This window comes from Apodemus sylvaticus, chromosome 16 (genome assembly GCF_947179515.1).
Source record: "Apodemus sylvaticus chromosome 16, mApoSyl1.1, whole genome shotgun sequence".
Taxonomy (NCBI): Eukaryota; Metazoa; Chordata; class Mammalia; order Rodentia; family Muridae; genus Apodemus; species Apodemus sylvaticus.
The window spans coordinates 63,082,954-63,105,948 of NC_067487.1; the positions used below are offsets into that span (position 1 = coordinate 63,082,954).

The 22,995-nt window shown below is 41.8% G+C and overlaps 1 protein-coding gene across 2 annotated transcripts in view; it reads left to right on the forward strand.

Annotated features, from left to right (window-relative positions):
* Positions 1–22,995, forward strand: part of Arhgef28 (Rho guanine nucleotide exchange factor 28) — a 239,506-nt gene that overhangs the window by 135,032 nt on the left and 81,479 nt on the right. For both annotated transcript variants that reach the window (XM_052159966.1, XM_052159965.1), the window contains 7 exons: positions 3,448–3,569; positions 5,732–6,003; positions 10,739–10,943; positions 13,457–13,568; positions 17,255–17,297; positions 20,119–20,242; positions 20,508–20,640. In XM_052159966.1, coding sequence (XP_052015926.1) covers positions 3,448–3,569; positions 5,732–6,003; positions 10,739–10,943; positions 13,457–13,568; positions 17,255–17,297; positions 20,119–20,242; positions 20,508–20,640 — 1,011 coding nt within the window. The remainder of the gene's footprint in view (positions 1–3,447; positions 3,570–5,731; positions 6,004–10,738; positions 10,944–13,456; positions 13,569–17,254; positions 17,298–20,118; positions 20,243–20,507; positions 20,641–22,995) is intronic.

Below are 22,995 nucleotides of genomic sequence, written 5' to 3' on the forward strand. Positions count from 1 at the left end.
TTATGTGGCAAGGAATGTACTGACCGAGCTCTCGCTCCTGCTGGTCAGGCTCTACTCATCTGTCCATTGTTAGGAAGAGCAGTTCAGTTGCATGTGTCACATCTTTGGAGCTTCTTGGGTCCCTTGGCATCTCCATGCATTTGACTGAGGCACGGGTAGCTGGCCTGGGTAACTACACTTGGAATTTATTGTATCACTTCAATTCTGAGGGGGACAAAAACCTTCTCCATTTCTACTTTTGTCAGAGAAGACTGGCTTCCTGTACGTATTGAGGATAAGGTATTTCTTTCAAAATGACGTCATGTAAAGGGGAAAAAGTGTGCAAATCTTATGGGAATACTAAATAAACAGCAATGAAGATGTGTCACCATGGTTCTTAACCTTCATAGCCCTGCAACCCTTTAATACAGCTCCTCATGCTGTGGTGACTCCCAACCATAAAATTATTTCCATTGCTACTTCACGGTAGTAATTTTGCAACAGTTAGGAATCTTAATATAAACATCTGAAATGTGGGATATCCGACACGGGAGACCTGTGAAAGGATCCTTTAACCCCTTTCCCCAAAGGGGCCATAACACATAGGTTGAGAACCACTGCTATAGAAAAATGTGACTTTGAGAGAGAAATGGCAAAGGTTTGGGATGTTTTGGTCCCAATGTCAGCTGTGGCTACTATTGTAGAGACTCACAGTCTCTTCCTGTAAGTCTTAGCTCGGTGTTTTTGGAAATTGTCTTTTTGGCACGGGGTTTCTACTTCATGAGTCGTGAGTCTCACGGGAGACATAAGGACAGAGCAGCCCATCGACACTAGTGCTGTCTCTGTGGCAAATGTCTGCATGTTGACCTTAAGTCGGGGAGATAATGACTGTACAGGAGTTTGGATTAGATTGGCCACAAAATGTGTATGTGATCCAAATACACATTTTGGAAAAATTTTGATATTTTGGAGCTTTGGATATTTAAGGGATCATTCATAGCCTGCCTTTGTAACTCAATCATATCATTTTGTAAGCCCTAATTAAACCGATAATTCAGAATACAAATGAGACTCTTAATTCTCCATACTCAGCCACCTTGTGGTTTATTTTGAGATGAAGACGCAGGCACTGTTTAGAGCCTGACATGGTGCATAGGACACAGGCTTGTGGGGGACAAAGTACACTCCACCTGAGTGCTGGAGAAAGTAGTGATCTCTGAGCCTGCTCACCCCCTGGCGCAAATGCACGGTGTCCTCAACATGGTGCTTGTTAAGAACAAGGCTCTTGGGAGAGACGCCTGTTAAAGAGCACTTGCTCTTTAAGAGGATTGGAGTTCTGTTCCTCGAATCCTTACTTCATTTGGAGGCTCACCACCACCTGTCATCCAGCCTCCAGGATCCGATGCCCTTTTTGTGCCCTCCCCCAAGCCCCCTCCCACTTATATGTGACTATGCACACATGCACTCAGAGAAAAGGTCCAAATGGAGCTGAGGTGACAGAGTGATACCTTCATCGAGGCCCCATCATTTAGGATGAGATTTCACTTGATTCTGTATCTTCTATTCATATCTTACCCACGCTTAGGTTAATTCAGTCATAAATGAAGTCTTAATAGGGCGGCCATCAGGAGGGAGATGAATGGTCCCTAAGTTCGGTGGCAGAAATGCCAGGTGTTTCACGCCTGTAAAAACAAAACACTGTTGAACAGCCCGGCTGGATTGATCACATGCCACAAGGTCACGCTGTATTATTCTTAATTGCTTTCAAACATTCTCCAGCATGACAAATGAGCGAGAACTTTCTGGCTTTGCAGAACATTGAAAGTGTTTTCTTGTCTCCTTGATTTATAACCATTGGAGCCTCTTCTGCGTAATTAGGATGAATGTGCATAGCCATTTATCAGAAAGGTTTTACTTGTAAAGGGCCTGTGGGCTTTGTGTGTGTCATGTCGCTAGGTAACTAAATACATTTATAAAATAACCCATTATGGATATATGATAACACCTTCCTTTATTTTGTATATTCTCTTAAGAAGATTAATAAAACTCCGTTTTAGTATTCTTTGGGGGAAAGTAGATCTAGATTTATAATCTGAAGCAGGCTCATTTGGTCTGTTCAATCCATACGTCTTTATATCTTTTATGTCCTCCAGAATTTTCTATGGAAAAATAGAATTTATAACTATAGCACATCAATCCAGGCAGTAGTCATGAGCCATGTTTCACAGTCAGGTTTTACTCTACAACAGAGGTAAGACAGACAGGGGGACACATGCCAATTCTAATGGCCTGGGGGGGGGACAGTAATGTCACTTACTTTGTTTTTAAGACAGGGTCTTATTATGTAGCCCTGGCTGGTCTAGAACTTGCTATGTAGACCAGGCTGGCCTCAAACTCAGAGCTCCACCTGCATCTGCCTCCATGCTGTGTTTGAGGGAACACGCGCCCCCCCCCCCCCCGACCACACACCCCCAGATCTGTTCTTTCCCTTTCGTATCCACTAAAGAAAACTTTCTGGGCAACACTGTGGATATACCATGTATCTGCCGTTAAAGTCGCTTACAGATACAATACTATGGTTAGTGTTCTTCTCCTCCTACTTTATATTGATCATGAATAAAGTTCATAAGAATGGCAGCATGCATTAATAACAGCAACATATTGTATTGGTGGAGCACTTGCTGTCAGCTGCTGTATGTATCCAGACTGATTTTATTCAGCACACAAGGGAAAGAGTGCTGTTAGCCTCCTTTTACAGATGAGGAGACTCCATGAGGGTATCTGGAGACTGAATCCACCAGCCGGGCACGGGAAGGCAGGCTGTGTCGCCTTCAGCCCTGTGCTCGCTGCAGACACAGTAGCATCTCAACACTCCAGGGCCCCGCTCTGAGAAGTTTTTACTATTTGGAACAAAGCTGAGACCATGGAAGCTAGAGATGCCATCTCTGTGATTCACAATGATGGAAAGAGCCACCTGCGAGGGTTTGCAGGTGACCCAGAGCCGCCACCGCTGGGCTTCCTGCTGTGTTTGGATCGGTAGTAACTGGTCCAGTCTGAACCTGTTGCATACTTGAGAAGTGTGATACTGACTAATGCTTACCTGTTATTAGTAAAGGAAACAGAGTTGGATCCAATGTGTGAGATTTTAAGGGTCTTTTATGAAGGGGGAAATCTATGCTTGCGGTGGACTGATATGTACCTGTCTAGAACTATGGATTATATTATAGATTAATATTTATTTCACATTTATTTGAAAAATTATGCCCCTCTATTTTTTTCTCACTGTGTATAACTATTTAAGTTCTTGATAACTGAGTATTAGGTGTAGAAGCGAAGGTACTTGCGTGGTTATCTTAAGGTGTGAAGACAGAAAGTACCCTGTAAAAACTGCACTTGTTCGTTTGCCTGTAAGATGAATTGCTCATATTTCATAATTTCTCAGTCCTGTCCATTGCTCATTTCTTCTAGATCACTCCTTTGACGGACTCAAAAAATCCAAGCATGCCCCAGCGTCCCTTGCCGCAGGACAACTCTCTGGCATGCTGAATGGGGGCGACGAGGTCTATGCTAACTGTATGGTGATTGATCAGGTACAGCAGGCTGAGGTGACCAGGGGTATTTGGACCACTTCCCAGAATGAAAGGGAAACACTGGAAGAGAAGGATCTTGAGTATAGTGGAGGGCAGGGTGGGGGAGGGGATGAGAAAGTTCCTTGGTGAAGCCAACCAGGGAATGGCAGTGGGTTACCAATATCGCTCACATAGCTTTTCAACAAGAGCTCTCTCTCTCTCTCTCTCTCTCTCTTTCTCATTCTGTCTGTCTCTGTCTCTCTCTCTCCTCTCTCTCATCTGTCTTTCCCTCCCTTTCTTTACCCCTCCCTTCCTCCTTTGTGTGTGTGTGTGTGTGTGTGTGTGTGTGCAGCTTCCAGCTTCACTTAATTTGGGTTTATTCTTCAACCCAGCCATCTTGAAGCTTTTTGTATTTATAAAATTAAATAATGTTATTAATGTCAATTTTTGCACATCCTAATTTGACAGAACCTTAAGGGGATTTTCTTGGATAACTTTGATGATATGAAAATCCTGCTTTTATTTGTTACCTTAAAGTAGTCTCCATTTAGACATGTCATAGACACGTGCACATGTTGGTTTCAAAATGATGGAGAAACCAACATATCAGAACTGATACCAACTATAAACAACTGCTTGCTTGACATAAGCCCACTGAATGTGAGCTGTAGCTACAGAAATCAGGTTGGAGTATAGGCTGAGCCCTTGAGGGTTCAGGGTGGTTAGACTGTGTGCATTAGCCACACTTACATGGATATTAAATGTAAGATTTATTATATTTGTGACAATATATAAGCTTTATTTTCTAGCTCTGTTGAGGATAGTTACTGAAATGCACTGAACTATACAAGATGACTAAGAAGACTCACACATTGTGAAGCCACGAGTAATGTTTCTGTGTGCATGAAAGTAGAGATGGTTCCTGATAACAGCGATTGTATTGCTCTTGGATGTGTACCCAGAAGTGGGGTTTCTACATGGTACAGTTGTAATAGTTTGAATTTTCCAAGGAATCTCTCTGGTGTTTTCACTGATGGCCCCGTTAATTTACAACTGTGCCAGAGCCCTCTTCTCTACACGGCCCCCTGCCCCCCCCCCCCATTAAATCTCTTCTGCTGCCTTTTGGTGACTTGGTAACAGCTTTAACATAATGCTTCCCTGTGGTTTTGATTTGCATTTATATGATGACTGCTGTTAGGAGGCATCTTTTCATGTGCATGGTGGTTGTTAGGGATTCTGGAAAAATGTCTGTTTAGGACCTTTGTATGTTGAAAGGGGGGAGAGGGAGGGACAGGGAGAGAGATAATAACCTCTCTGTATCTCTCTCTGTCTCTATCTCTCTCTCTTTAGTGTGTGTGTGTGTGTGTGTGTCCAGGTGTGTACAAGCCACAGTGCAAATGTGGAGGTCAGAGGCCACCAGCTCTTTCAACCTGTAATCACAAGGGCATCTTTGCATTTCTCTGTATCTTTTTAAAATTCTTTCATCAGAGTTTTATGGTTTTTAACATGCAGATAATTGTTGTGGTCATGGTCTGGTCTTAAGGAGAGTTTTGACTTTATTATATTAACCCCATAATTTCAGTGGGCTTTTTGAGTCTTTATTCCATCTTGCTCTAAGCCTCACTGGACAGATTATTAATCCTACTTCCATTGACACAACTTCTGTGAATGTTTCAACTTTATGTGAGGAAACTGTCTTCACGATGTCCTACAAACGCATTAAAACTGAAAAATAAAAATCCAAAGATGAAGTTAGGATAAAATTTTTGTTTATGAATGCTTTAGGTGAGAGGCACATTGGCTTTAATAATACAAAACAAATAAGAAAAAGAGAATGCAGACAGCTCCATTCAATAAATGTGGCAAAGGATTGCTGACCATCAGATGAGCTGGCGAGCGGGGCTGCACCGCAAGCTGTAGGCGTCCATGGTCTCTGTCTTCCTGTTGCCGGGGTCACAGACACACACCGCCACGCCTGGCTTTTACATGTTCTGGCCACTTGAATGCAGGTCCCCAGCACTTCACCAACTGAGGCGTCACCTTAGCCCTGTCTACCCTTAGAGTCTCATTTGCTACAAAAGATAAATGTGATGGAGATTTGCTATCTCTGGGAGTTTTGCTGATTTTAATTAAACCACACCTTTCTGCATTCGCTTGACAAAATGTTCTCTTCCAATGTCCAGGTTGGCGATTTGGACATCAACTATATAAACATAGAGGGGCTCTCCACCCTTACCAGCCCCGAGTCCATGAGGTCTGCTCCAGGGCCTCAGGACATCTGTCCTGCCAGCACCAGTGCCTGTGGGCGCCCACTCGGTGAGGACGGTGAGGGGACCCTGGATGCCGTGGCTCCGCAGTCCTGTCTGTCACCATCCAGTTCTCACACTTCCAATTTGAACCTTTCTTTTGGTCTCCATGGATTTGAAAAGGAGCAGAGTCATCTCAAGAAAAGAAGGTAAGACACTTTGTTCTGGAGGAAACCTGTAGGGAACTGGGGGGAAGGTTTCATTTTAAAAATTGCCCCCATCACTTTGATGTCTATATGAAAACGTTGCCCCCATTTTAATTTTCTGTGTATTTTGATTTGAAAGTAAGGCCTTTAAGAAAGCCAGTGAGAACGTAATAGAGGAAAACTACAATGCTGATTATTAGCAAACTGGTAGAAGTCTGACATTACCATGTTTGGTTACACAAAAACAATGGCACCTAAACTGTGAGCATTGTGTAACAACATTTTGAAATGATTTGACACTGTTACTAGTGTTTACCAGCAGACCAATCTATCACTGTTTGTAACAGTAGGAAATAACTCAGTTTGGACTAGATACCTAGTTACACACAGTTTTAAATGGTATAAATGGAATACTATGCAGTCAAGGAAATGAATTAAATATGGTGTATATGTAATATGCATCTCAGAAGCATGAAGTTGGAAAACCATAAGCTACAGACTTAATTTTAAAGAATGTAAAATAAGACAATGTAGTGCACATGTGATAAGCTATAAAGAGAAAGAAGAGATTGAGGAGAGGGGAAATCCCTAAATTCAAGAGCTGGAACTAGTGAGAGAAAGAGATGGGATAGAGTAGGCCACACAGGCTTTCCATGGACTGGTGAACATTTATGCTTCAAGCTGGCTTATAAAGGATTTATTTTTTTCTGGTATACATGAAATGACATTTTTTTAAAAAAGCCTTTGTGCATGCCATGACGGCATAGACTTGCATGTTTTCATGCTATCTGTGTCTCTGTGTTCATTTTCTTTAAGGAACAAGCCTGTTTCCACTCTCCTTGGGGGCTGATATGTTTTTCTCTCATGTCCTAACCCTGCGATTCTGTTCATTTCTCCATGTGAAGTTATGAAGTGAACATGGCACATACACATGTGCATGTGTATGTAAATGTTTACAAATGAACATGCATGTAAAGGAATGGATACTCAGCAGAGCTATAGTTGATCAAGAAGAGAAGTCAGGGAGGGGCCTGCTGTCGGTGGACTCCACCCAACTGGACTGGATTTTATATGACTCTACAAACTTAGGTTTTTTTTTTTTTTATAAGTGCCAAGTATTGATATTTTGACCATAAGTCCTAAAGTCCTCACTTTATGCTTGAAATTCATCACACAGTTTTATAGATGCCAGAGAGTGGCTATTTTCAATTGCAATGTAGGTTTTTGGGAGCTTGTATGTGCTGGAGATAAGAATCCAACATTGTAGGAACATGTAGACTCCATGCCGTTCTGCAGAAGTAGATTAAACTTTGTGTGACTTAAAACATTCTAACAGAATCTTTTGAATATGTTAAGTGCCCATCAGATCGCAAGAAGTTGGTTGTTTAAAGAGACAATTGAGTCATATACAGCCGAAAATGGTTATTCTGTTCTCCTTATAAAAAACATTCCCAGAACTTCAAATTTGATTTTCATGTTCTCGTTCTGGGAATTTTAAAAATTTTCTTGCTATAGATTAGAGTTTTTCCTTTTTAGAATATCAGAAAAACTAAGTCAGCACTGAGGGGACAGAAGTAGGAAGATTGCAAACTCAAGGTCAGCCTGGACTGCACAGTAACACCACATGTTTATCTCTCCACCCACCTGCCAGCACACACATGTACAGTTCCTCAGAGGAGGAAGGAGAAGCAGTCCTGCTGAGACCACTCTCTGTCAGGCTGCTTCCACAGGCTAGCCCACTTCTGCACACTATCTCCATGGTGACAGGGGTAGAAGGGAGGCTGGTGGCTGCAGATACTCCTCTTTAGCCTTGAACTGACTACAGCTCTATCCCATCAATGGCTGCCTTCTAATAAAAATAGAATTCAGGGACTATGGAGTCAGAAGTGTGGATGGTATAGGGACAAGGTTAACTAAGACGAATCCTCCATTTCCTGAGGGCTAGAGCCATGTTTAATGGGGGTCACACACTCAAACCCAGATGCTGCAGCTCTCTGCCTATTCTATATCTAAAAACTACAGAGGATTTTTCCAGCTTAGCAGGACAGCAGAAGTTCACAGACTCCATTCTGAATCCAACCTCTGTGCAATAAAAGGAGGTCAGGCTTGTAGAAAAGATGTGCAGGAAGCAGAAATCGAAATTTTGGTCACACTAACAATTTAGGGAAGCGTGGGTTTACCGTAGTACCTGAACCAGTCTGAAATCCCACTAGCAAAGTAACGGGTGTCCTCAGGTAACAGTGTCTTGGCCACAGTTAACTTACTTTCCCTAAGGGGACAATAACAAATTGTGATCAAAATTTACCCTGGGACAAGTAGCCTGTGGATAGGTTATTCGCTTTCACACTTCTTTCTCAGATTTAGTCAAGGTTTTATAAAATAACTTTCCTTGTGGATCCTTTCAAACTGGGGACACAGCGTATCTATGGTAACAGAAAAATCAACACGCTGTAGAGTTTGTACTATCGGCCTGAATGTGAGCTGATGCCTCAGTTTCAGCCCTGTAGCTGGGTGCCTTTAGTCACCTGTTTTCTACCATGGGAGTTTAGCAGAGGCCACATCAGCTGCCACACAGGTAAAAAACAAAAAAGTTAAGCACTTTTGTACAATGGCCTATGGAATGTATTTTGGCATCTTACACTTTATGTTACTGTAAAGGAAAATTCTGATCATAGCCTAATGCATCCACCTTATATCCCATTAATGATCTATGACCATAAGTCTGTAGGCAACCTTTGAGAGTGCCAGCCAGGCTTCCAGTGTCACAGTTTAATGTGACTTAGATGAAGAAGAGTTGTCACTGTTTTCTAGTGAAGAAAATAACGTAATATTGGGGCATCCAGGGAATGTGCACAGTGATGGAGAAACTTGTACTGTAACCAGAAGGCAATGTACCTACAGTAGGATATTATTGCGCACTGACAGAGTCCATTTCACCAGTTCAGAGACCAGAAGCTGAAAACACATGCAGAAAGCTATGATGTACCTGTTCTTCTGATCTTAGACTGTATGTTAGGAAACCATGCAGAACCTAGAAATAACTATAAGTTACTATACCTCCAAACCAATAACATTTATCAAGAATATTTTATTTATACCAAGCTTCATTTTTTATTTAAAAAAGACTCTAACTGACTCTAAGACATTTGGTGTTAAAATAAATAAAGCAGAAGCAGGCCTCCAGATCTCTCTTCTGCTCCACGCTAAGGGAAAGATTGCATGAGCTCTTGGAAGAGAAGCTGCTTTGGAATCTTGCATGGTGCTGACCATGGCCAATAGCTACTAACAGGTTCCCAAGTGCCTTCCTGTGCCCAGGGACTAACTCAGGGGTAGAAGCTGATCTAAAGTTTAAATTATAAGCATGGGGTAAGAACTCTGAGACTCATTTAATTTATATAGTCAATACTCCACTAAATTAGCCTGTTTTAAAAAAGAAAAACCAAACTGGGTCATTCAGAATTTCATCTTCTGTTGATTGCAGTCCTAATAAGATGATTTTCTAGTATTGTTGGATGAAAATCCCATCTTCTACCATTGAAATAGCCAAGAAATATACTAAAAAGTATGTGTTAATGTACCCATGGCCATCCATGACCACCCATGGTTACCCATGACCACCCATGACCACCCATGGTCACTCATGACCACCCATGGTCACTCATGACCACTCATGGCCACCCATGACTATCATGGTCACCCATGGCCACCCATGACCACCCATGGCCACCCATGGCCACCCATGGCCACCCATGGCCACCCATGGCCTTGATGCTTGGCAGAATGGTTTTAAATGTAAATGTTAGAAGGGACTGAACCTTGAAAATGGACAGTTGCATTCTGTACACTGACGTTATGGTTATGAAAGTTAAACAAGAAGAAAAAAGTCGTAGTCAGGCAGAATCTTTACATCCTGAGACTTTCAGAGTCTTTAACTTTGGAAATGATTGTCTCATGTGACAGACTTGAGGCTTCATGGGTGACTTATTTCTGACCCTTGTCTTGTCCTATCGAGGTGAGTGCTTCACTTTCTCCCCGAATGTTCACCTCCACTCTCCTGGCTCCCCAGCTGTGGGGAGGAATACCAACTGCACCTTCCCCGTGTCATTGCCCAGAGGGTGCTGTGCATGCAGGCCTGTGGCTCGGTATCACCGGCATGTTCAGAATGTTCAGAATAGCTACGTAGGGCTGATGATAATGACATTTACAAAACAAAAATAGTGAGGTTGCCAGTATAGATCAGACCTGCCTTCATAAAGTAATCAAAGAGACTGTTGCTAGGCAGGAATAGCCACGTGGGGACACATAGACTTGTGTTTAAAGGGCTGACGAGGCAGCTCAGAGCAGGTCGGGGTGCTTGCTGCCAAGCATGATAACCTGAATTTGACACCCAGGTTCCATATGGTTGAAGAGAACTAACTCTTGCACATCATCCTCTGCCATCTATATGTGTGTTGGAGGCACATGCATGCACATGTCTACCCACTTGTGTCCACACAAAGAAAAGAGATAGAAACCATGGTTAAAAAAAAATGTTTGTTCCAAAAGAGATTTGGATGGAAAAAAAGTATAAAAAGCAGAATCAGTGAGAAGTTACATGACCACTCATTGCATCTCACACCAGTGAGAGAAGCTGAAAGAAGAAAAGTAAAAGCCAGTGTGTGTGTGTGTGTGTGTGTGTGTGTGTGTGTGTGTGTCTGTCTGTCTGTCTGCTCACTGAGTGGTTTATTCCATGCTTTAGTTCTAGCCTGGATGCCCTGGTTGCCGACAGTGAAGGGGAAGGGTGCTCTGAGCCCCCCATCTGCTATGCTGTGGGCTCTCAGAGTTCCCCAAGAACTGGGCTCCCCAGCGGGGATGAACTGGACTCTTTTGAGACCAACACTGAACCAGACTGTAATATCTCCAGGACCGAATCACTTTCTCTGTCCAGTACTCTGCATTCAAAGGTAAGCACCTCAGTGTTTGTTCGGCATATAGGAAACACACAGGATGTGTTCTCAGTGAGTCCGTCTCCACCTGCAGAACAGATTCTGTCTTCCTCCTACAAAAGCAATATGTGTTGGGGTAGACTCCTGTGATACCTGATTTTTAATGCCCATGACTCCGTTTTGATTTGTATAACACTTGCAGCAGTTGCTTGGTTTTACCAGCTCATGAGGAGAAATGGCATTTTTACATACATGGGAAATGTTCCCATTTCATATACTATTTCCCCTTCCCTTCCTGAGGCAGAGGAAGGAAACCTGTTGGAACTGGGTTAAAGTGGTCAAGCTTGTTTTGCACATATCACCTATAGCCTGGTCCAAGCAAGGAGGCAGACGATGCCAGTCAGTCAGAGGTGACGTTTGTTGGGCATTCTGGCTTACTGAGCTAATCTCTAGTGTCACTTTGTCATCTTGAAGTTTTACTCTTCTTGAAAATTTCACAAGCTTCATTTATTTGTGTTTTTTTAAAATAAACACTTTAATTCAACTTTTCAAAGGAAATCCTTCCGCTTGAACATATCTATTTTTTTTCTATTAGAGTTCCAATGCCATCTACTCATTTTGTTCTTAAATTGCATTCACTACTGTAAAACAGTGTGTGAAATGCCAGTGTTCTATCAGGAACACGTGGTTAGTATGATAATACATTGCTTTTGCACTGTACCCTGTAATATATAAAAATGCTTTGGTATATGTACAAAACACAGAAGTTTTCATAGTCCATCTAAGACATAAATAACTTATTTTATGGTTTGAAAGAATCAGAGTTTTGTCTAGGTGACCCCAGGTTGGTCACACATCATTACTGAAATTAAGGTCTTCTAGCCCCTCATACTGAATCCATTCCCTCTGCAGTGTGGAGATCTAGCCTTATCTTTTGATCCTGAACAATCTATGATAATCCTGAGTAGTAAGTATAGATATAGAGATGAATACTATTCAAGAAAAAAATAGATATGATTGTGAGTGTTAATAATAGCTAGTTTTGAAGGTTGACTGGAATGTGAAGACCTTAGCATTCCCCTGAATGAAAGATAGCTCGTTGGAAGCAATTTCATATTCATTTTCACAGGAAGAGTCTCTCCTATAAAACACAGCTTGCTTCACCTCTGTAATTACCCAGTATAACTTTGCCAAAAGGTTTAGGACAGTTTCCGGGGTTCCATTGTCATGAATAATGGTTACTATGCATGACATAAGTGAAGAGGGTGGCACCTGGTGACCCTCTGTGGTCCATTCCCTGCGGGGTTCGAGGACACTCAGCATCCACTGAGCCTCTGGGCCGAGTGGGGGCACCAGAATCAGCAGCTCAGCCAAGGCCCTTTCAACCTAGGTCAGGCTTCTGCGTCAGTTTTGCCCTGAGCCCTTTAACCAATGGCTGTCCAGGGCTGTATGTTTTCACTCAGGAAGAATAGGCAAGTCCAGCTCCCACACAGGGTGCTTTGAGATGCCTTCATTTTAGTAAAGAATTCTGCATCACTTTCTCTTACCCCTCACCGTAAGTAATACCTCAGAGATAGGTGGGCAGGATGAATGCTAAGGTATTGTGGGCTAGGAGTTAGATAGCATCATAGAAGGCTTTAATGAATTTCTATTGCATATTCCTCTAAAATTTCCAGAACATGTAAGAAAACAATGTTTTAGTTATCTCGTCATCTTGCATTTTTTTATTATGTTGTAAATATAATAGAAATAACATGCAATTGGGAAATAGGAACAAAATGGCAGGCACATCATTTGAAAGGGATGGTTTTAAAATCTGGGAAGTCCAGTTGGAAAGTCTATTAACCAATGTGCCCAGGAGAACAGGATTCACAAGGACTTCCCCTAGAGGATACACCTACAACTATAAACAGCTCTTCGAAAGCATAAAACCTCTTATAATTAGAAGTAGGTATTTCTCTATCTTCTAAAATGTCTTAAGGATTGAGATCTCAGTATAGAATTTTGTCTGAATGCTGAAGTATAAATGAACAAAAATTAAGAGTTCATGTAAGAACAAATTAAAGCCATAGTTGAATACTCAGAATGTTATGTAACTTAATTTTCTCATTTTTAACTAAATTGTTGAAATGGCTCAAAGATATTCTTTTACATGTATGAGAACTAGTCCATGAACTTTGAGTTTATCAAAGCATTAAATAAAAAGGAAGACACTAAAGAAGTTTTGAGAGACAAACAGAACAAATAATAATTAAGTTCATGCATAAAATATTGGGGTGCAGTCTCTTGACCCAGCTACTTAGAAGACCTAGACAGACTATCCAAGCTCTTTGCCACCCCGGGTAACTTAGTAAGACCATGTCTCAAAGACAGCTGTAGAAGATGGTCTTGGGCGCATGGACTGGGGCTCAGTGATAGAGGCTCTGCCTGGGGTTCAATCCCCAGGACAAATAAATAACCGTAGGGATGAAATGTGTGGAGTTTGGTTTTATCCAGTAACAGTGACTTGGTAATGCCATGGCGTTTCCTAGGAGTCCTTGCTTTCTGGAATCCGATCACGCTCCTACTCGTGTTCATCACCCAAAATCTCTTCAGGAAAATCCCGGCTAGTGCGCGACTTCACAGTGTGCAGTTCCAGCGAAGGTAAGTCCTGTCTACCATCTGACTTCAAACTCATTCAGTTCCAGAGCAGACATCCTGTTAGTCCAAGTTCATAAAACATGAAGGAGCTGCAGGCGAATTCCAATCCTATTTCCACAACCAGATTTTCTAAGCTTAGTAGAATCTTTTCCTCATGGGACATTGGTCACGTTATAGATTTAATTCTGATAAAATGGTACCTCTGTGCTCACTTCTGTGTTGCTTGTTTTAATAAAATATTGCTTTCAAGGATGGTGCAAACAAGAATGGATTCCAGGCATATTATTTTGAGGGCTGTAGAGGATTTAATTAAAGTAAATTCTGAGAATTACTTTTGTCCTCTGTGTACAGTGCCGAGAGAGGCAGCTCCTCAGAGGTAGGCACAGCATGGCGGAATGGAGTCGCTGCCTTCCATATTTCGTCTAGGACTTGAGAGAGTTGAAGTAATAACAATGTATTCACAACACCAGTAACGGATCTCAGCCTGGGAGGAAGAGCAGCACTGTAAGGGAGCAGAAATACAGCTTTTATACAATAAACTTTTATTAAAATAGAGTGCAGCTATAAGAAAGCGTTCCCATTAGAAGAGTCTGTTTCATTTTCAAAAGTGAATTCAGCCCTAAAAATAGAAAGCTTATAAGCGAGGTGGGCTTCTACTGGGAGCTGCACTCATCCACCGCCTGCAATTTAAACTTTGCTTTAAAATTTAATTACTTCATAGTTCCTGTACACAGATTATTGTGTAGTGGTCATATTTAAGGGCTGATTTGGGAATGTTCGTGTCTGTATGAATTGCACTTTAGTAAAAAAACTTCCAGTACATCCAACAGCACCCTTGTTTTCTTTTCTCCATGAGCCATCCAGCGGCAAGCTTCCCAGCATGCAATGTTTAAGACAGGAAATCTTCACACTCGCCCTCCTTTTCTCCTCTTCTTTTTTCTCTTTCTTACTTTGTTCTGGTTTTATTACCATTTTGCATTTTTTGACATCACTTGGAACATGTAACTATTGCAGCAAGATCCGCTGCATAAATAAGATAGACAAGACGCAAGAGGCACCCAGCACGGGCTGCCTTGTGTCCGTCCCCTTTCATGTGGGATGCACCATTAGCAGAGAAGGAAGGCAGGTCATCAATGTTTCTAAAAGTTCTCAGTATAAAACTGGGTGCAACCACTGCAAGAAGTTAGAAGTTGGCTTTGCTCTTCCTCACCCTTTGTTTCAAGGGTCTTCTTGGGTTTCCAGGTCTCCAGGTCTCCTGTCAGCCGGTTCTGGTTTCTTTAACTTGACATCTTTTCATTAATAGTCCTAGGTGGTAGCTTAGTCTCATGCTATTGCTGTTTGGAAGACATACTGGTATCGGAGACTCAGCATTAGAACGGTCTCCAACCTGGAGGGTTTGAAATCAGTGACATTTGATGGCTGAAAGGCAATTGTTTATTTAGTAAGGCAAAAGAATCTTCCATTACAAATTTGAAATAAAAAACTTAAATCTGTGCATTCGAAATCAATTGCCCTTTTAGCCTATAAATAAAAGATTGTCTTTAAACATGTATTTAAACATAGGGCTATTTGAATAAAGTTTGAAACCATCCAGAAGGTAAGAATTTGAACCAGGTGAATTATCTTGATACAACACAACACAACACACACAGACATACACAGACACACACACACACACACACACACACACACACACACACACACACACGAGCTTCCAGTAGACAGAAACTGTACAGTTGCCAGCATCACCCCTGATACCATTTATGGGTCAGTCACACCCACATGGCTGCAAGCAATAATTTACCTCCTAATGGACTAGAAATAATTTATGTAACCAAACACAGGTGTGAAAGTGTGTTTAGTTGAAGGACACATTCAAATGTCTTATTGTTTAGTTTGCTAGAATGAATCAAAAGTAAACTGGTATTTGTGTTGCTGTTACTTCTCTCTTAATGAATTTTGAATAGTTTTCTTTATTTAAAGAGATGCCAAGTCTTCCTCTGCCCCAGGGGGGACCCCTTTTTATGAAGCATAATACAGACACCTAAACTTAGGATTTGTTTGTACCATTTTTGATTCTTTTAAAAAATGTTTTAATTAATTAATGTAGGTGTTTTGCTTGAATGCATGTATGTGAACCATGTGTATGTCTTATGCCCTGAAAGGCCGGAAGAGGATGTCAGATCTCCTGGGCTACAGATAGTTGTGAGCCACCATGTGGTTGCTGGGAATTGTACTCAGTACCTCTGGAAGAGCAGTCAGTGCTCTTTACTGCTGAGCCATCTCTCCCTTTTAATTCTTAAAAAAAAAAGCCCTTTTATTTATATTTGCTTTATTTTACATATATAGATATGTGTATGTGCTACATCTGCATGGGTACCAAGACATTGTGAGCCACCCACTCCAAGTACTGGGAGCTAGATTCCAGTCCTCTGCTAAAGCACTGAGCCATCTCTTCAGCCCGTCTTTCTAGTTCTTATTTGATATCTTCGGTCTTCCTTGTTAATTCTGAAGGATTACTTGCTGATATTTCTCATGCTTTCTTTTTTAAAAAAATATTATTTTGAATAGAGGATTTAATGGCAGCAACTTTAGTATTTAATGTTTGTAAACCTAAAATAAAGTTCAGCTATATAGTTTTCCTTTGGTGCTTGTGGATTTCCGTAGAACAGAATGCTGCTGGTATTGAAGTAATAACTACAACCTCACTGTGAAGTCCAAGTTAGTCTACATTAAGATTTGTAGGGTGATGTCATATGCTTGAAAGTTGCTATAAACTGATGGATGGAATCCCATTAGATTGTGACCAGTTTCTTTATAATGGACTTTATAAGTTAATGGTTTGGCAGGCTCTCTTATTTTCTTGGAAGGTCACCCTATTTATTTATAAGACCTATGACTTAATTTGAAAAACATTTTATAATGACTATAAAAGCCTTTGATTTCCTCAAAGTAGACTTTCTATTACATACAAGAATTCAGGGGGTATTTATTTATACTCTGTCTGTGACTGGCTTGTCCCCCTACATTTCTAGCCCCACCCACACCTCCTGGCTTCTCCCTCTACTCTGCATTATGTTGGTACAGGATTGTCCTGCTCTGTGGGTGGTGTGCTCCTCAGTGGGTGCTCCCTTCCTCCCTCTCTCCCCTAAGTCAGTGTCTCCCTTTATCCTTAGTAAGTATTTCAACTCTGTGCTATGTTTGCAAAACCTGCTCTTGCGCCCCACAAGGCCAATGGGAGGGCCAGTTCTTCTTTCCTACCAACTACAGAATGCATGTACGATTGGAATGCTTGAGAATTTTACAAGACATTAAGGTAGACTCTCCTTGTGATAGCCTTTAAGGCTTTCTTAGGGCTTTGCAGAAAAGCAGCCAGTTACTGATTCCCCGATTTTGGTGGATTAGTGTCACAGAAAAGGGTTGAAGTTTCAGTGAGAAGTATCCAAAACTAATCAATTACCTGTGCTGCTTGCAACTCTCAGCCCTTTGTTGATGCTAACACAGTCCCTGAAGCCATCGATCTGACCTCTTCCCCTCCAAGCTCAGGAAAGCAATAAAGCTTTACATGCAAAAAACTGGTTTCCTTGTGATTTCTAACTGAAAATGTGTAAAATGATAAATATTTCAGACTAACAAGTGACTGCAGCCTGTCTTCGTTTTCTCTTTTTTTAATTTTTCGTGTCTTACAGAACAGAGATCATATAGTTTCCAGGAGCCACCAGGAGAAAAAAGGTATGTTTAGAATTCCCACTACTGATCTGTCTTTGTCTAGATATCACTCTTTCTATGTGTCCATTGTTGTTGAGAGATTTCTGTGTAGTAAGCTGCCCAAGACCCATTGTTGTCTTTCTAGATTCAGTGTAGTCATCCAGATAATGGTTTTCCATCCTTAGAGATAAAGGCTACAGGGTTGGGGACAGGAGGGTTCCATTTTAGCTATGCTGATAGTTTGCAAGAAGTTCAGATTTGAGTATCTCGAGAGGCTGTGAGGACCACCAGCTTCAGAGGCGGCAGGTTTTCTACTCTACCATAACAAGACTCTCTCCAGCAACAGTTCCCCAGGTAGTTGTTGTAGAAAACACAAACACGCCTGCCTTTGCCTTCTGGATTTCTGCTGAGCAGTGTTGGGCTTGATGGAGGAGCTGCCTTCAGCACTGCCAGGCTTCTAATAACTGTGTAGATCTGAGGCTTAAAGTCCAAGCTCCTGGGTATCCTAGAATGTAAAGCTAGTGCCATAGCCAAGCTTGGGAAGAGACCAGGCTACAACTCCAGATGGCCAAGTTCTGTTGGCCTTGGATACCCAGCTGGCATGAGTCACCCATGGAAATAGTCCTGGGGTTATTGCAGCACAAGTGACAGAAATGGCATTGTGACAAAGATGATGATGATGACGTTGGTGACAGCTGAGGCAGTAGTAACTGACAATTATTGGGTGATTGCACATGCCTTGTGCTGCTCTAAGCAGTTTGTATTTAAGTAGTCTATTCCAGACATGTAATTTGATAACCATGTTGGTTGTCAATTCATTCTCTTTGGAATCTTATCTTTCTCACAACCATAGTAATAATGGACTGATTATTAAGAAATTTTTTAAATCAAAATATCTTCTGTTATTAAAAGGTTGTAAGATAAGAAGAGCTAGTGTAACACTTGATTAAGTCACAGCTCATGCAGTATTGTTACCTGCATGGGGTGTGTGGGAAGTCTTACTCCTGGTCATTTCTGTGCTTTTGTGCTTCTCTCTCTCTCTCTCTCTCTCTCTCTCTCTCTCTCTCTCACACACACACACACACACACACACACACACACACCCCTTTCACTAGAGGACCCAATACAGTGGATTTTTCTTCTTGACACTATTTCTGGAATCTTGTTGGATGTTCCAAGAAGCTCCTTTTCTACACTTGATGCTTTGCCTTGGTCATTGTGTAGGTAATTACTAAAGGAGTTGCTTTTGTTGTGATTCTCTTATTTAGACTAGTCAGTTTTTGGACAAAGGACATGCGAAAGGGACTTATCCCAGACGCTGTAGGCTTATTGCAATAGACAAGCCATTTTCCAGGTCACCATGATTATATAGTACAGATTACTATAGCAACTGTCCATTTTAAATTAATACATCTAATTAAAATATCTTTAAAACATCTAAGCATCTAAGCATTAAAGAAGTACTATTACATTGATCCTCAATTTGCATAGTGGGAATTTACTTTAATACTTTGAAATCAATTCACTGAAAATAATAGCTTATCAGTAAAATTGATTCAGGCTAAGATTTGAAGATCCATAGTCCTAAGACATTTGAAATACATGTCTACCTATTGGAAAAGGTACCAGGAGAGTTTCTGAAGAAGAGGGTTCATAAGATTTCATGATGAGCAATTCCCTCAGTCATCAACCTCAAACCAGAAATTGAACATTTCTTGTTTGGAGATGTTGAAAAGAATTGTTTCTGACTTTTATAAATTTAAAAGTCATTTAAGCTTAGTTAGTTCTTATCCAAAGCAGCTAAGTGCTAGAGGAATACTGCACAGTCCATTAGGTTAAAACACAGGATGAAACAATCTCTTGCATTTGCATAGAGACAGCACTGCTCCCATAATGCAACAGTGGCTCATGCCTGTGCTATCCACTGTTCCATCAGGTCAGGTGGGTTCTAGCTCCTCACTGGTTTGTTAACACTTAGATTTAAGTCTCCTCTGCTCTGGGGCTAAGGATTAGATGGTATAGTTTTATAGCATTCTGAAGAATGTGGTCTAGTGCAGTCAACATAACAGATTTTTTAAATAAAAACTAATAGTTTATTGATAATGTCTTCTGTGTTACAGAAGTAGAGTTTAGTGACCAGGAATTTATTTTATTTTATTTTATTTTATTTTATTTTATTTTATTTTATTTGAGATGGTTCAGTCTGTTCCTTCTAGGAATGGCTACACAAACTAGGGGAAGGCAGAGTGATCACGGCTCAGTTACTTCCAGTGTGCAGCGTGGGTAGCCTCGGCTCCTCTACGACCTGCAGTCTCAAGTTGTAAACTACCTGAGTGGGACAGGCTGAACCGAGAGACGCGCAGTCCTTTTTTCAACTGGTATCAACCAGGGAAATGCCTGTCTATTGCAAACCATTACTGTTCCCGAGATAAATAAGTCTGCTTCCATACTGTCAATTATATGGCTTCCCTGTCTCAGGAGATTTCTGTTGGCATGCTAAACAGATGGATGAATGTTTTTCAGGGTAAAGTTATAAAAGTATATTTCGCACACACTTCTGTTTAATTTCCAGGAATATAGAAAAGTGGAAACAAGTGTTGGATGACTAGTCATACTGTTAGATTCTGCAGTTCTTATCATTGCTTTATCAAATCTGGTCACCTGTTCATTCATTTGTATGATTCGCTTTTTAATTAAGAAGCTGATGCTTTTCTCTTTAGAACCATTTAAACCTAAAGCAAAATGTAACCACACCCATACGGATGTACAAGCAAACAGACGCTTGTGCTGTCCTTTGTCCCGCTTCAGTCCGGTAAAGCCTGTTCACAGGGTCCTCTCCTTGTAGAATCCAGGAAGAAGAATGGGATGAATACATCATCCCGGCCAAATCCGAGTCCGAGAAGTACAAAGTGAGTCGAACTTTCAGCTTCCTCATGAACAGGATGACCAGCCCCCGGAATAAATCTAAGGTAACTGAGTGTTTGCGCCTTCCTGCTGTAGCGTGTAGACAGCTTCTATCCTCAGCAATTAGCGTAGTCTCCGCATGTGCTCCCCTTGGATCGCCTGCCTCTGACTGTACGTGCCCCTTCTTCCGGATTCCTGTCAGGCCATTAGGATTATTAAGGCAAGCCCGTGCAGGGGTCAGCTCACATTGCTGCACGGGTTCTGTAAATGTGTCCGATGATGACTGTTTCATTTTTACATTTCCTCCTGCTTTTTCTATCGTGACTGAAGATGAAAAACAAGGACGCTAAAGATAAAGAAAAACTCAATCGACATCAGTTTGTCCCGGGAACTTTCTCCGGGGTGCTGCAGTGTGCCGGTTGTGATAAAACACTCCTGGGGAAAGAGTCACTCCAGTGTGCCAGTAAGTCCTCGAGTCCCGTGTGAAGTGTTCTCTCTCTCTGTCCTGTAAGCTCCCAAGGGTAAAGCCACTGCTAAGCATGTGTGCATAGACCTTCTCTTGAGGGCCTTACATATCTTAGAGCTATTTGCCTTGCAGTGGTCAATATTAGTCATTCGGAACTTGTGTCTGGTTAATGACTTTCTTAAGTCTAAGCCTGTCTACCTCATTGTCTGCGGGACATCTCCACTTGGATATGTCACAGCTTTTGAATGTTACATGCTGAAAACTGAGATCTTGATCCCATCTCAGTGCTTGCTGGCAAGCTACCCACCCCTGACCCCAGACAGATACTCATGACAAGACTTTAGAGGATTTGTTTATGACTCCTTTTCTCTTCATGCTACAGCTGGTCCTTTAGCTACTCTCTGGACTCTGTTTCCAACGTGTATCTCAAACCCATCTGCTTGCTATCCATCACTACTTACCTAAAGCCACTATTCTAATTGGTCCCCTTAAGTTTGTTTTCTATGGCTGTGATAAACTCCACTGACCTGGATCAGCAGGTCGTTTTTCAATGACAGACTCCTGACAGGAAGGACCAGGGGAGATCAGAAAACAAAGAAGACAGGAAAGTCTGAAAATCAGGAGGTCTTACATAAGCTCTGTCTTATGCCAAGCAACTTTCTGAAGAAATATAGTATCTTCTGTACAGTTTGCAGGGGAGAAACGAAACAGTCAGTAGAAAGCTATCTTACTGTGGGAAGAAATCGGCAGGAAGTTATCTAGCATTGTTACATAATGAGAACAAAGGATATTTCAAAGGCATCAAAGACAGAGTATGTAGAGCCCTGGGACCAATAACCACAGCCCGAAAAGGAGGGGAGAGTGAGTTCTTAGGATCCAGAAAACTAGCTCCTTAAGGCCTTGGCCCAAGCCATTCCTGGCCTTGCCAAGAATGAACCTGGTTTCAGACAAGGAACTAAGTTCCTCCTCTGTATATCAGGTCCTCAGGGAAAGTCCTGAACCAGCCTGGCCCACAACACACCATGACCAAAAGCACCCATAGAAGGAAGGGTTTATTTACTTGACACACCCTGTTCACAGTTCATCACTGAGGAAAACCACGACAGGCACCGGGGCAGGGAAGAAACTGAAACAGAGGCTGTGGAAGAATACTGTTACTGGCCTGTTCTCTGTGACTCACTTGACTTGCTTATTATACAACCCAGGACCTCCTATCCAGTGGCAGCACTGCCCATAGTAGGCTGGGCCAGGCCACAGCAATCATTAGTTACAAAAATACCCATAAGCCAATGTGATGGAGGCATTTTCCCAATGGAGGCTCCCTCTTCCCAGATGACTTTAGCTTGAGACAAATTGACAAAGAACTAACCAGGACACACCACAAGGCTATTCTCAAGGCTTTTGCTGGGGGAGGGGCATTCTTAATGTTTTGGAGTGACTTCTCAAGGCATCTGCTGGGGGAGGGGCATTCCTAATGTCTTGCAGTGGCTTCAGAGCTCTACAAGACATGGTCCATTCCCCTTCTCTCTTCTTGCTCCCTTTGGTGGTCACACTCCCATCTTTACCGTTCTCACAGGACAGCATGCTCCTGTCTTAGCGCTTTCTGTCTTTGAGGCCCTTCCTTCAGTAAGCCCTATAGATCTTCAGATAGCACCTCCTAGGCCTGGCCACACTGTGCCTGGCTTTCGTCATAGAATCTGTTATTTGCCACCATCTATGTTATGGCTGGCATATTTCCATGTCAGTTTTCTCTTCCATCTCCTTCACTGTAAGTTCTGGAAAGGGAGAGCGAGGGCAAAGCAGTTTTTCACAGCCCCTACAGGTGCCAACACAAAGCTAACCCTGAACACTTATGTTTAATTAATGAGTCCTAAGGTCAACTGATGGGTCGGTAAGACCTGCTCCAGTGGGGTCCATTAAGTGGGTGTTGATGGCATTGCGGTCAAAGCTAGAAATTGCCGAAAGTGCTGCAGACACGCTCACTGTCAAACCAGATATTACTTTAAAAAATAATTGTCTGAAGACTTACAGAAGATATACGGCATGAATAGAAACTTAAATTGTCTCAAACTTTTCCACCTGCAAAAGCTTTGCTGTTAATTTATCATTTTATTAGCATTTGATATTGTTAGATTAGTGGGTTTCATGATGACACTCATAATGCATTTATACCTTCGTCATCTTTAATTTCTCACTGTCACCCTCTGCTGCCCTCACTGTTCCCCCCTACTTCCAAGCCCTTCTCTATGCTTGTGCATCATCTCTCTTGTTTTCCTTTCTCTTTAATTATTATTATTATTATTATTTGGTTTTTTCAAGACAGGGTTTCTCTGTATAGCCCTGACTGTCCTG